Raw genomic sequence first — 12,575 nt, forward strand, 5'->3', positions numbered from 1 at the left:
TGGTAGGTGTTGAGCAAGTTGCTGTATGACTTAAATTTTTATAGGCTACACACTATTCTTTTTTTTTTTTTTAAATATATTTTATTGATTTTTTACAGAGAGGAAGGGAGAGAGATAGAGAGTTAGAAACATCGATGAGAGAGAAACATCGATCAGCTGCCTCCTGCACATCCCCCACTGGGGATGTGCCCGCAACCCAGGTACATGCCCTTGACCGGAATCGAACCTGGGACCTTTCAGTCCGCAGGCCAACGCTCTATCCACTGAGCCAAACCGGTTTCGGCTACACACTATTCTTTCTAATACGCTAACAACGTTGGAAATCCAGTCTCTTTCTGAACATCCTATCTAATAAAAGAGAAACATGGTAATTGGCGTACGACCGATACCCTTTTCATTGGCTAATCAGCGAGATATGCAAATTAACTGTCAGCCAAGATGGCGGCCGGCAGCCAGGCAGCTTGAAACTAACATGAGGCTTGGTTGCCTCAGTGACGGAGGAAACCAACGTTCCCCGCCTGCCGCTGCCTCTGAGCTGGCAGTTTAAGAAACTCTGTAACAAATACGCCCAACTTCAGCCAGCAGATTCGCAACATTGTAAGCAAAGGCCAGAAACCTACTTTCAGCCTAGGCCTAAGAGCTGGAGCCAAGCCTCAAGCTAAAGCTGGCCCAGAATTAAAAAAAAAAAAAAAAAAAGGAAAAAAGGAGCGTTTGGGAGTTCAGTCACCCCCAGCCTGAAAACAGCCATCATCCCCTCACCCAGGCTGGCCAGGCACCCCAGTGGGGACCCCCACCCTGATCCAGGACACCCTTCAGGGCAAACCAGCCAGCCCCCACCCGTGTACTAGGCCTCTACCCTATATAGTAAAAGGGTAATATGCCTCCCAGCACCGGGATCAGCGGAGCCGTGAGGCCTCCCGGCACTGGAATCAGCATGACGGGGCAGCACCCAAACCCCCTGATCGCCCTGCGGCTCTGTGTGTGACAGGGGGTGGGGCCACAACCTCCCTATCCACCCTGCTCTGTGCCTGATAGGGGGGAGCTCCCCCCCGCCCCCACGGGCCCTGCTCTGTGTGTGACGGGGTAGAGCCATAACCTCCCCATCAGCCCTGCCCTGAGTGTGAGAGTGGCGGCGCCCCAACCCCCTGATCCGCCCTGCTCTGTGGGTGATAGAGGGCAGCACCCCAACCCCCTGATGGGCCCTGCTCTGTGCGTGACAGGGTACAGAGCCCCAACCCCCCTGATGGGCCCTGCTCTGTGTGTGACAGGGGGTTGCTCCACAACCTCCCCATCAACCATGCCTTGAGTGTGACAGGGGGCGGCGCCCCAACTCCCCAATCAGCCCTGCTCTGAGCCCGACCAGGGGCTGCACCTAGGGATTGGGCCTGCCCTCTGCCACCCGGGAGCAGGCCTAAGCCAGCAGGTCGTTATCTCCCGAGGGGTCCCAGACTGCTAGAGGGCACAGGCCAGGCTGAGGGACCCCCCCCTCCCCCTCCCCGAGTGCACAAATTTTTGTGCACTGGGCCTCTAGTTTATTATAACACTGCGAGGAAGTTTCTGTTGAAATCCTTGCGTTCCCGATTTATTTTCCCAGCTCAGTCCTCTAAGTGGGTTTAAAGGTGAACACCTTTTGAAGGCTTTTCATGCATACTGCCAGGCTGCTTTCTGGAATTGTGCCCGTTTCTATTGCAAACAGCAGTTAGGACGGGCCGCCTGCATCCTTGTTCTCTGGGTGGTAAGAAAACCTTGGCCTTCGAACTTTCGGTTTGTGGTGCAGTCGTTAGGACGGACTCCGCTGCCTTGTCCTTGTCCGGCCACTAGGAGCTCTTCTCTGGACTCTCCTGGGGTAAATGCGATGGAAGCACTTTGGACTACGGACTAGTGCTGACTCCGGGCGCTCACACAGCAGGAGCTCTGCGCAGGCGCAAGGAGGGGGAGGTTTCCTCGCTGGAGACCCGAGAGGAGGCGGAGCGGCGTGGAGCGGTGGCCAATCACAAACCAAAGCGCCAGTGCCGCGCCCCTCAGGTCCGCATCTTAAAGGACAAGGAACCATGACTTCCAATCACGAGTGGTCTCCCTTCATTAGTCTTACTCCCTTCGTTAGAGTCCTAAGCCCTTCCGAGCCTTAGAGCGTGGAAGGGACGGACATGGCGCCCACTCAAGCCCCCACCCGGCCCCATGCCCACAGGCCGACGCGGCCCCTTTAAGAGTCTCGCTGGCCGGAACACCTCGAGGTCGCGGCGTTTCCCGGCGCCTCGGGCCGCCCTCCATTGGCGCTGCGGACGCACTCCCGGCCATGCGGGCGCTGCGGGCTGCCCTGACCCTGGCGCTGGGCGCCGGCCTGGGCGCGGCGGCCGAGGGCTGGCGGCGGCGGCGGCGGGCAGATGCGCGGCCGGCGCCGGGGCTGCTGGGCCGGCTGCCAGTGCTGCCCGTGGCGGCGGCGGCCGAGCTGCCCGTCGTGCCCGCCGGACCCGGGGCCCTGGCGGGCGGCGGCCCCGGCGAGCTCGCCAAGTACGGGCTGCCCGGGCTGGCGCAGCTCAAGAGCCGCGAGTCGTACGTGCTGTGCTACGACCCGCGCACCCGCTGCGCGCTCTGGGTGGTGGAGCAGCTGCGGCCCGAGCGGCTCCGCGGCGACGGCGACCGCCGCTCGTGCGACTTCCGCGAGGACGAGTCGGTGCACGCGTACCACCGCGCCACCAACGCCGACTACCGCGGCAGCGGCTTCGACCGCGGCCACCTGGCCGCCGCCGCCAACCACCGCTGGAGCCAGAAAGCCATGGACGACACCTTCTACCTGAGCAACATCGCGCCCCAGGTAGCGCCCCGCCCCGCCCCGCCCCGGGCTCTCGGAGCCTCGGTTACTCTGCAGCCGGGGAAGCCGAGGGCGCGAGCTAGGTCAGGGCTCACCAAGCACCCGCCCTGAGCCGGGGGGACCGAGCCCTGGGCGCCCAGCACCCGCTCTGCAGTCCGACCCTGAGGCCCTGGGCTTGGTTTCCTGGCCTGTAAAATGGGGATGTCACTGTCGTTTACCTGCGTCCTGCAGTAGCGATGGGGACTGTAGACCCGGTGCCTATAAAAGTACTGCGCACTCTTCCTGGCCCATGGCAGGCAGTCCATAAATACTAGTCATGGTGAGGGGACTGAGGCCGAGGGGCCCAGTGTCACATGGGAAGGGACCCGTGCGATGTCTAGGACCGAGCTTTCAGCCGCTGTCATACCCGCCTGCCTCCGGAGTAAAGGGAGACGCCTGCCGGCCGTCAGCGCTTCCCTTTGACTAGACATTGTACTGAAGACTGGGGCGCTCAAGTGATGGAATTGGGAGCAGGTCAAGACGGTCCGGCTGGGTTCTGCATGTGGTCCAAAGCGGGAAAAGGAGATTGGGAGAGCTGGCCTTCCCATGAGCCCCTGGGGAGCACCCTCCTGAGCTCTGTCCAGGCCCCACCCTCATGGCCGAGTGGCCTAAAGGAGCGACTTCCATTCCTTGAACCAGTTTTCTCTACAAGCTGGCCTCCGCCCTGCAGGAATCTTGGGCTTGGTGGCTGTGCCAGCTCCTCAGGGTTCAGGGCAGCCCCTCTGTCAGAGGAAAGGTCCCAGCCAGTCTCTGAGCCCCCCCTCTCCTACCAGGTGCCCCACCTCAACCAGAATGCCTGGAACAACCTGGAGAAGTACAGCCGGAGCTTGACCCGCACCTACCAAAACGTCTATGTCTGCACAGGGCCGCTCTTCCTGCCCAAGTAAGGCCAGACTGGGGGAGCGGGTGGGGGCGGGAGTACCAGGGTCTCCCTCTCACCCCTTCCAGGCATGTCCCAGGCTCTGGGTCAACACTGCCAGGTCATTAGTCATCTGGCCTATTAGTGAGCCTGTCCATTCCCTGCCTGCTCCTGAATTCACTTCTCCAGTCGGAGACCTTGTCTCCTCTTACATCACCTCTTGCCACACCCACCCAACCTTGTGTTCTGCCCAAAACCCCTTGTACCAGGCTCTCGCCCTCAGTCTCTCCTCTGTTCAGAGCAACCCTTCTGCTCCCTGAGACTTCCCTCTTGTCCCTCTGCGGGCCTGCCTCCCAGGGGGAAGGGACTGAGCATGCTCAGTGACTTTTCTGGCCCACTGACGGCTGGATGAGTGATGCCATAGGTTGGGGTGGGATCCAGGCCCTATCAGGTGGGTGTCCCCATAGGGCTCAGCACGGGCTGGCCAGGGCACTGATGAACTTTAAAGAGCAAGCGCCTCCTGAGGCCAGCTTTAGTGGAGTAGACTGCTGAGGGTGAGCGTGGAGGTCACCCCACAGGGCAGTGTTCTGGGTTCCTGCTGTATACCCAGCCCGGTGCTGTTGCTGGGGATCCAGCTGTCACTGCCTGGCTGCTTGGTGTTCACCCTGCACAGGGAGACAGGCAGCCATCCAGCGTCTGCATGGATGAATGTGGACGTATAGGAGGCTGGATTCTTGCAGCAGCGTTTATTGCCACCACTCTGCTGACCCGGTAGACAACAGGATAAGAGTGTCTACCTTGCAGGAAGCTCCCAGTCTGTTGGGGAAGCCAAGGAGAGCACAGAAGCTTCATGAGGGGTTGTTCCCACAGTTTGACACAACTTGGGGGTCAAGTCAAGGAATGCTTCCTGGAGGCAGCAGCTTGGGTCTAACCAGACTCCCCCGGAGCCTGAAAGGCCATGTGTGCCTGGGTTTGCTTGCAGGACAGAGGCTGATGGGAAATCCTACGTGAAGTACCAGGTCATCGGCAAGAACCACGTGGCAGTGCCCACCCACTTCTTCAAGGTGCTGATCCTGGAGGCAGCAGGCGGGCAAATCGAACTTCGCTCCTACGTGATGCCCAATGCGCCCGTGGACGAGGCAATCCCGCTGGAGCGCTTCCTGGTGCCCATCGAGAGCATCGAGCGGGCCTCGGGGCTGCTCTTTGTGCCGAATATCCTGGCAAGGGCAGGCAGCCTCAAGGCCATCACCGCCGGCAGCAAGTGAGGGCAGCAGCCCAGCCAGACTGTGAGGGTGTGTGGCTGGGTCGCATTAAAGATGGTTATTTTTGGAGAAAGTCTTGGCTGTGTTTGTCCCAGGTGACATCTCAAGAACCTCTGGCTTCGCCACTGCTGCTTCACTCTCTAGTGCCTGACGGACCTTCCGCTGTGCCAGCACCTGCCTTGGTGAGGCCCGGCTGCAGGGCAGCCAGGGAGATGAGGATGGCCTCCTGGAAGAGAAGTGCAGCAGTGGGCTGGGGCCGGGAGGCTGGCAGGTGCCCTGGCTCCCATTTTGTCTTCAGCGCCTGACTGCTCAGGACCCAGTCCCTTGGCTGCCGCCTCCAGCGGGGCCCTGAGGTTAAGGTCAGGCCCAGGGTCAGCCTGCCAATCTGCCACTGGAGCAGCCCCAGCTAAGAGCCCGCAGGTATGGCCCTCTGTGCTGAGTTTAGCAGTGGGGCCACAGGTTCTGTGGCTGCCCAGGACTAAGCTTTCAGGAGGGCTGCCCTGCCCACCGCGGTCACACTCCAGGGCGTGAACACTGAGCATACAGTGAAGGAGATGGAGGCCCAGAGCAGGGGTGGGTGGGGTCTCCTGGGTCACCCCGCTTGGGAGCAGCTGGACAGGCACCAGCACCCAGGAGTCTAAACTCCCAGCTCACTCATGTCCAGTCCCTGCTACAAGTCTGCAGCGGTGAGAGGCCGAGGGGGGAGGAGGCCATCTCCAGAGAAGGCCGGCTCAGGCAGCCGTGGGCAGGGTATGCGACAGGGAGAGTTGCAACCGCCTTAGACCCCAAGGCCCTGGCTGGCGGCTGAAAGCAGGGGAGGTAGGCAGGCTCACCTCGGTGCGGATGGTGCGGCTGCCCTGGCTGGGGCAGGTGTTCACATACAGGTCGAAGAGGACACTGGGCTCAGTCACCTCCAGGTTGGGGTCAGCATTCACTCCAGCTTCTAGCCCCTGGAGGCCCCCGAACACCACAAGAGCGTGCCTGGCACCCACAGTAGCGGGAATCACTGACTGCTCGTCAAGGCCACGATGAAAGCAGCCCCCACAGCTCTCAGCCCCCATACGCAGCAGGTGCCCAGTCTACAGTTTTGCCCCCATCAGAACGGTCCTCTGCTCCGTTCCTCCTCCCCCAGCCCCTGCTCCAAGCTGTACCCACCTGAAGCTGGGGAGCTGGGCAGCGGCCACATCCGAGCCTCGCTCTGATGTCCCGATGGTTAGGTCATACCCGTCCTGGAAGGGGGCCTCAGCAAACACAGCACCTGGGGGTGAGGCCAGCTCAGTAGGGGTCCTGCTTTCCACAAGCCACAGCTGCCTGGCTGTGTGTGTGCTGGGTGGGGTGTGGAGAAGGGACCCAGGTAAGGGAGTCAGCCAGGCCCTCCCCTGTTCCTGGGGGGTCAGGCACTGACCAGGGAGAGGCCATGCCTGTGCTATCCTGCAAAAAGCAGAGGGTGGCTAGGAAGGACTTTGAGAGCACGTACTGCAGCTCTGACTTCTCTGGTCCTTTTCCCAACCCCATTCCCAACCCCAGAGAGACATTATCCATCGGTCATGATACTTCTCCTCTGAAGTCCTCAACAGCATCCAGGCTACGCACTCGGGGAGACCAAGGCCCAGAGCAGGAAAGGCAGCTGCCCAAGGACACAGAGCAAGTTGGCGGGACAAGGATGCTGGTCTGACCTTTGGGCCAAGCAAGGCTCCCTGTGCCCTGCCACGTAGAGAGGAAGGAGACTGATAAAAGGGAGCTCCGTCCTTACTGAGGCACGAGGCCAGCCGGACCGTGTAGCCCCAGTAGAGTCCAGCTTTGGTGCGAGGGTCCTGAGACGACACGACTTTTCCACGGTAGGTCTTGCTTTCTGGGGGGGAAGCGGAGAGGCTGTGAAGACGGGCTGAGGGGACAAGGAGGTGGAAGGCGGAGGGTCTGAGCCCTCAGGCTGGCCAGGCTGAGGAAGCGTTCAGATACCCGGGAGCTGCTGCTGGCTCAGGCGCACGGTCACACGAAGCCCAGGTTCCAAGTTCTTGTCAATCTTCACCTCCTAGGGAGAAGCCAGACATGGGTGTGGTTTCCCACAGGACCAGCAGGAGTGACCACTTGCCCAGATGTGGGAGAATCTGGCTGGCAAGGGACCTAAAGGGTCCACGTCAACCTTAGCCCTCACACCTGAGCCAGACCTGCTTACAAGATACCATTCCTGCAAAATGACTATCACAAGACACTGGTCAAAAATGAATGCTCTGGGCCCGGCTGGTGTGGCTCAGTGATTGAGCGTTGACCTACGAACCAAGAGGTCACCAGTGATTTGAGCGTTGACCTATGAACCAAGAGGCCACCAATCCGATTCCTGGTCAGGGCACATGGCTGGGTTGCGGGTTTGATCCCCAGAGGGGTGCATGCAAGATGCAGCCAATTGATGTTTCTCTCTCTTCCCTCTCCCTTCCTCTCTGTCTAAAAAAAGTCAATAAAGCCGAAACTGGTTTGGCTCAGTGGATAGAGCATTGGCCTGAGGACTGAAGGGTCCCAGGTTCGATTCTGGTCAAGGGCATGTACCTGGGTTGCAGGCACATCCCCAGTAGGGGGTGTGCAGGAGGCAGCATATCGATGTTTCTAACTCTCTGTCTCTCTCCCTTCCTCTCTGTACAAAATCAATAAAATATACTAAAAAAAAAAAAAATCAATAAAGACTTTTTTTTTCAAATGAATGCTCTGGGCCGGCAGAGTAGGAAGTAAGGATTTCATGAGCAGATGAAATCTCAGCTTTCTCATTTTGGTGGCACAGCCACTTACTAACCATGGGAGTTTGAGTGGGCCACTTAACCTCTGAGCCTGTTTGCTCACCCACCAAACAGAAGGCATTCCGTCACAACAGCGACGGCTACGCTGCACGGGCCTGGCATGAAGGCAATGCTCACTACAGGGCACTGTGACGAGTAACGGATGTTTGTTTTGTGCCAATTCTGAATTCTGGATAGGGCGCTTTCTCTCTCTCCTGAGGGTTTTTATGCTTTTCTCCATCCGTGTAGCCATTATTTCTGTTCTTTTTTAAAAAATAATTCTTTATTGTTGAAAATATTACATATGTCCCCTTTTTCCCTCCATTGACCCCCTCCAGCTGGTCTGTTCGAGGGGAGGACACCCCACACATTTACATGTCTCTGCCTCCGACCCTAGGAGACTTGAGAGTCGATAGGTGGCAAAGGAATTGTTCCAATCCCCAGCGTGGCCTGGATCATATTGGAGCAGCCCCAGAGTGACTTTGAACTTGTTTTTGTAGGGTTTTGTTTTGTTTTTAAAAGCACAAGGACCATTTTCTGTTGATTTGCTTTAATAAAAAAACATCAGTGGGCAACTGGTGGGCTGAGATGCCTGGGTCCCGGGCTCCCCACCCACACACCCCACCGGCCCTCCATCGCCAGGGTATACCTGGGAAGCGTGGGTTCATCCACGCTCCAATTCCTACCTTCTTCATGCCACAGTTCACGAAGGAGCCCTGGCCCGGCCGGGTGGGCCGGTCCACCACGACGCCCTCTCGGAACTCAGACTCCTCGTCCTGACGCATGTGGTGAGGGCTGTCCAAGGGGTTCAGGAGCCCTGTGTGTGTGTGTGGGGGGGGCGGTCAGGGGAGGTGCAAAAGCACATGGGGGTATGGCAGGAACCCTGGTCCAAGGTCCAGCTCTGTCACAGCTGCCTCTTGCCACCAGGCCTGCTCTGCCTGGGCCTGCTTTCCCAGCTGTCTAGCAATTTCTCAGGATCTGGGAATGTCCATGGGAAATGGGGGTCAGACCCCCCCAAGCCTTACCTGCAAACTGCAGATCCTGGTGCTTGGGAAAGAAGGCCTTCCTTAGGTACCTAGTGAAGGACACAGATCTCAGGAAGTTCCCAGGGAGGCCAGCTCTGCCTGACCTGTACCTCCCCCGCCCTCCCCCACGCTCAGGAAGCCTGCCCTTCCCCCCTTACTGTGGACACTCCAGGTACTGCAGAATCCGGGCCAGCTGTACACATGCCTGCCCCTTCTTGCCGACGCCCCTGAATTCCCCTTCCACAGTCCTGGAGAGAGAAAGACAGGGCTCAAGAGCCTTCTGTGTTCCCTCCAAGAGCTCGTCCGCCCAACCTGACTGCTGCAGCACCCTGCTTTGCAGCTCTACCCACCAGGACTACAATGGGGGCATTTCAGGCACGGTGCTCAGCCCAGGCAAGCCCAAGCCAATGCTAGCAGCCCCTCCCTTCCCCCCGAGCTTGGTACCCTGCAGAATGGCCCCTTACTTGGCTTCCTGGCCGTCTTCGTCGAACACCACAATCTCATCCACACAGAAGATGGCACAGGCTCTGGCAATCTGGCCAGCCAGGTAGGTGCGAAGCTCGGGCGACTGGGCATTGTCAAGAATGGAACCAGGCAAGGCCACGCTCAGGGTGTAGGGCCTCCCTGTGGGCAAAGGGGGGATGTTGATGGTCAGTCTAAGGTCCCTTCCAGATATGACATTCTCTGCCCTGCCCAGGACCCAGTCCACTCACCCTGGTCCTCCCTCTGTGCAGCTGCCTCCTCCTCCTCCTGGCGCTTTGTCTGTTCCTCCTGCGCCCGCTGCCGCTCCAGTTTTTTCATCAGCTTAAGATCCTTCCACTTCTTTTTCTCCTCTTTCTCTGGATAAGAAGACATCCCAATAGGTGGAGGTAAGAGGGACTTTGGAGGGAGAGGGCGTGGAGCAGTCTAGGAGATGATGACCTTTCAGTGCGGTGGGGGTTCCCACTCAGGTCCGGCCAGCCCAGGTGCTCAAGTGAGCTGGGTGGGCAGCCAGAGGAGCCTCCCGGGGCTTCTGACCCCTTCCTCCCATCTTGGGTGCTGTGGGACCCACAGGGGACAAAGCTGGTGGCTTTTCCCAAAGTTTAGATGTGCACCAATGGAAAGGCCTGGGGAAGGGCCAGCACAGACACTCCCCCTCACCCCCAGCCCCTACTTACTCTGCTGCTTCCATTTTCGCCACTCAACCCTTTGGCCATGTTCGCCCTGGAAGAATGGGAAGACGTACAGGAGTGAGGCTAAATGGTCACTCTGGGAGGGGGTCCCACTTGTGCCCCAGGGCCTGGGACCAGGCCTGGCACATAGTAAGCACTTAATAAACTGCTGAGCGAGGACCAAGTAGCTCAATTAGTTAGACTCTAACGGATACACCAAGGTTGCAGGTTCGATCAGGGTATACATACAAGAGTCAGCCAATGCATGCATCTCTCTCTCAAATCCACCAATAACATTATTTAAAATTGTAGAATGAGTTCCCACTGGAGAGAAGAGGAAACAGGTTCAGGGGAACGGGTCCTGGGAGTCAGAAGAGATACGCCACCAAAGGGCTCGGGTGGCGCTCAGGGTGCCACCTCCTGGATCCGGCCCGGCCAGAGTAGCCTCCAGGGGCCTCGGCGATGGGCTCCCAGACCCTGCCCGGCTGAGGCTCAGAACCCGCTCCCACCTCCCGCACGCGCTCGGCCACCAGCATGCGACACCTCGGGGCTTCCGGCCTCAGATCAGCGACAAGGAGGGCGCGGGAGGCACAGCCCGGCCACGCCACGGGCCCCCACGCGGCTCGTTCTCACACCCCCAGCCCCGGTCCTGCCCCGGGAGCCCTACCTCTCGCCACCTACCGGGCCGCACGGCCGCTTCCTCCCGCGCTCCGCCATGGCCGACGCACACCTTCGGCCACGTCCTGCCAATCAGACTCACCTCCTCCGAGCCGCCCAATCAGAGAGGCGATGGCGCGCGGGGGCGTGGCCTAGGCCTGAAGCCGCGGGAGAGCGTGGGCGGGGCCGTTCTCGCGCTGGGCGCGCCTGCGCAGTGGTGGGCGCGGCTGGCGGCGCGGCTGGCGGCGGGTCAGTGTCCAGATGCGGGGCGTGTGCTGTTCTGGGTCCGCGGGCAACTCGAGCCGCCCGTCGGCTCGGTGGAGCGCGACACTCAAATCTCAGCTTGGTTTTACACAGGGGGACCTGGGCCCCAAAACTGGAGTGTGATTCAGAGCTGGAAAGGACCTTGGAGATCATTTAACCCAATTCTTAAAAGGTTCGTTCATTTACTCTCTCTTTTAATTGAGACGTTATGTATGTATGTATGCATATATGTATGTGTTAATCCTCACCTGAGGATATTTTCCCATTGATTTTTAGAGACAGCGGAAGGGACGGGGAGAGACAGAGAAAAATATCCATGCATCAGAATCGAACCTGGGACCTTTCAGTGGATAGACATGCGCTCTATCCACTGAGCCAAACCAGCTAGGGCTAGACTTTATTTATTTATTTATTTATTTACTTCAAAATATTTTTATTGGTTTCAGAGAGGAAGGGAGAGGGAGAGAGAAATATCAATGATGAAGGAGAATCATTGATTGGCTGCCTCCTGCACGCCCCACACTGGGAATTGAGCCCACAGCCCAGGCATGTGTCCTGACTGGGAATCAAACCATGACCACCTGGTTCATAGGTCGATGCTCAACCACTGAGCCACGCTGGCCGGGCAAGAAGCCTGAACTCTGCATTTTCTTAAGATGGATTTGAGGAACTGCTAGGGCCTCCATCTTCCTGATTGGCACCTTCGGTCAATAAGCTTTTCCTCCCTCCGCACTCTGATGCTTTGGGTTTTTGCATTTTGGAGCACTGGGCACATGGACTTGGGCGGGTAGCACAGTAAGGTCCGGGGGGCTGAGCACAAAGCTCCCAGGCCTCTCTGGATGCGCCCACTTCCCAGCACAGTGATGTGTTCACCAACCCAAATGCTCCTTCTGACTCATGGGTTCAGGGTTTTTATGTGGGCTTTTATCACAGATGCATGATCAATTCAGTCATTGGCCATGTGACTGGACTCAATGTCCAGTTCCTTTCTTTGGTGCTGGAAGTTCTGACCTCTAATCACACGGTCAGGCGGACTTGTTATGAATAACAGAAGACACTCCTATCACTCGGGAAATTCCAAGTGTTTTAGCTCTGTGCCAGGAACCAGTGACAAAGACCCACTATATTTTACTATACGACCTGTGCCCATCAGCTCCCCCAACTAATTATATAAGCAAAACCCATGGGCTTGCTCTGCAAATCCAACTTCAGGATAAGTCTCTGGCACCCCCTTCCCAAGGAATCCAGGAGCTGTCATTGTTTCCCCTTAGGATGCCCACCCCCAGGGTCTAACCCCTCTCCCTTTGCCAGCTGGATGACCTTGGGCGGGTCACCTCACCTCCAGAGTGGTTTCCTCACTTGTAAAATGGAGAAATAATTCTTGTCTCAGGGAGTTGTCTAATGAAATGATGGGCACCAAAGTGGCTGGCACACAATAAACACTAGCTACTTCCCTCCTCTAACTGTAAGACCTGGCCCTCCTTCCTGCACTCTGACCCCTCTGACCCCTGGGGGATGGGGCTGTCTGGGTCGTCCCTGTCAGACACTCAAATGAGGCTCCTATCTCCCAAACACACACCCACACTCACACCCACACCCAGCACCAGGAACACATACCATCTGAGCCCTGGCTTCTAGGCCTGGTTTTACCATTAATTACATATGCTTTTCTGAAGAAGGAAAGGTAAATGTAGAGGCATGGGAGAAGGTAGGCCCAAGGAGCCTTATCATTAACCCC

General features: G+C 58.1%; 2 protein-coding genes across 5 annotated transcripts; one reads left to right on the forward strand and one right to left on the reverse strand.

Moving 5' to 3' along the window:
- The first annotated feature begins 2,005 nt into the window (after window positions 1-2,005).
- Window positions 2,006-7,144, forward strand: ENDOG (endonuclease G). Of its 3 annotated transcripts, none has more exons than XM_059658266.1 (3): window positions 2,006-2,815; window positions 3,625-3,734; window positions 7,009-7,144. In XM_059658266.1, the coding sequence occupies exons 1-3, from the start codon at window positions 2,297-2,299 to the stop codon at window positions 7,118-7,120; spliced, it is 741 nt and encodes a 246-aa protein (XP_059514249.1). In that variant the 5' UTR covers window positions 2,006-2,296; the 3' UTR covers window positions 7,121-7,144. The 3 variants fall into 3 exon arrangements, with proteins under 3 accessions (XP_059514249.1, XP_059514248.1, XP_059514247.1); XM_059658265.1 differs by lacking the exon at window positions 7,009-7,144 and adding an exon at window positions 4,515-4,647 and having other exon boundaries at window positions 2,008-2,815; XM_059658264.1 differs by lacking the exon at window positions 7,009-7,144 and adding an exon at window positions 4,693-5,045 and having other exon boundaries at window positions 2,054-2,815.
- SPOUT1 (SPOUT domain containing methyltransferase 1) lies at window positions 4,440-10,709 on the reverse strand. 2 transcript variants are annotated; one of them, XM_059658262.1, is made up of 12 exons: window positions 10,598-10,709; window positions 9,923-9,968; window positions 9,479-9,604; window positions 9,230-9,389; window positions 8,924-9,013; window positions 8,766-8,815; window positions 8,427-8,557; window positions 6,932-7,004; window positions 6,726-6,824; window positions 6,128-6,230; window positions 5,806-5,953; window positions 4,440-5,198 (listed from the first exon to the last, which is right to left on the reverse strand). In XM_059658262.1, exons 1-12 carry the CDS (start codon window positions 10,631-10,633, stop codon window positions 5,106-5,108), a joined length of 1,155 nt encoding a protein of 384 aa, XP_059514245.1. In that variant the 5' UTR covers window positions 10,634-10,709; the 3' UTR covers window positions 4,440-5,105. The 2 variants fall into 2 exon arrangements, with proteins under 2 accessions (XP_059514245.1, XP_059514246.1); XM_059658263.1 differs by lacking the exon at window positions 8,924-9,013.
- Between the last annotated feature and the right edge of the window lie 1,866 nt (window positions 10,710-12,575).

The sequence above is a fragment of the Myotis daubentonii genome, chromosome 11, assembly GCF_963259705.1.
Source record: "Myotis daubentonii chromosome 11, mMyoDau2.1, whole genome shotgun sequence".
NCBI classification, from domain to species: Eukaryota; Metazoa; Chordata; class Mammalia; order Chiroptera; family Vespertilionidae; genus Myotis; species Myotis daubentonii.

Excerpts from the sequence above, each read along its gene's own strand:
- ENDOG (XM_059658264.1), top strand. The coding sequence starts at position 2,297 with ATGCGGGCGCTGCGGGCTGCCCTGACCCTGGCGCTGGGCGCCGGCCTG. Across the intron at positions 2,816-3,624 it reads TGAGCAACATCGCGCCCCAG|GTGCCCCACCTCAACCAGAA; the intron begins GTAGCGCCCCGC and ends CTCTCCTACCAG. Across the intron at positions 3,735-4,692 it reads GGGCCGCTCTTCCTGCCCAA|GACAGAGGCTGATGGGAAAT; the intron begins GTAAGGCCAGAC and ends GTTTGCTTGCAG.
- SPOUT1 (XM_059658262.1), bottom strand. The coding sequence starts at position 10,633 with ATGGCGGAGCGCGGGAGGAAGCGGCCGTGCGGCCCG. Across the intron at positions 6,231-6,725 it reads CCGGCTGGCCTCGTGCCTCA|GTGCTGTGTTTGCTGAGGCC; the intron begins GTAAGGACGGAG and ends CCTCACCCCCAG. Across the intron at positions 5,954-6,127 it reads GCCCAGCTCCCCAGCTTCAG|GCACGCTCTTGTGGTGTTCG; the intron begins GTGGGTACAGCT and ends TGTGGGTGCCAG.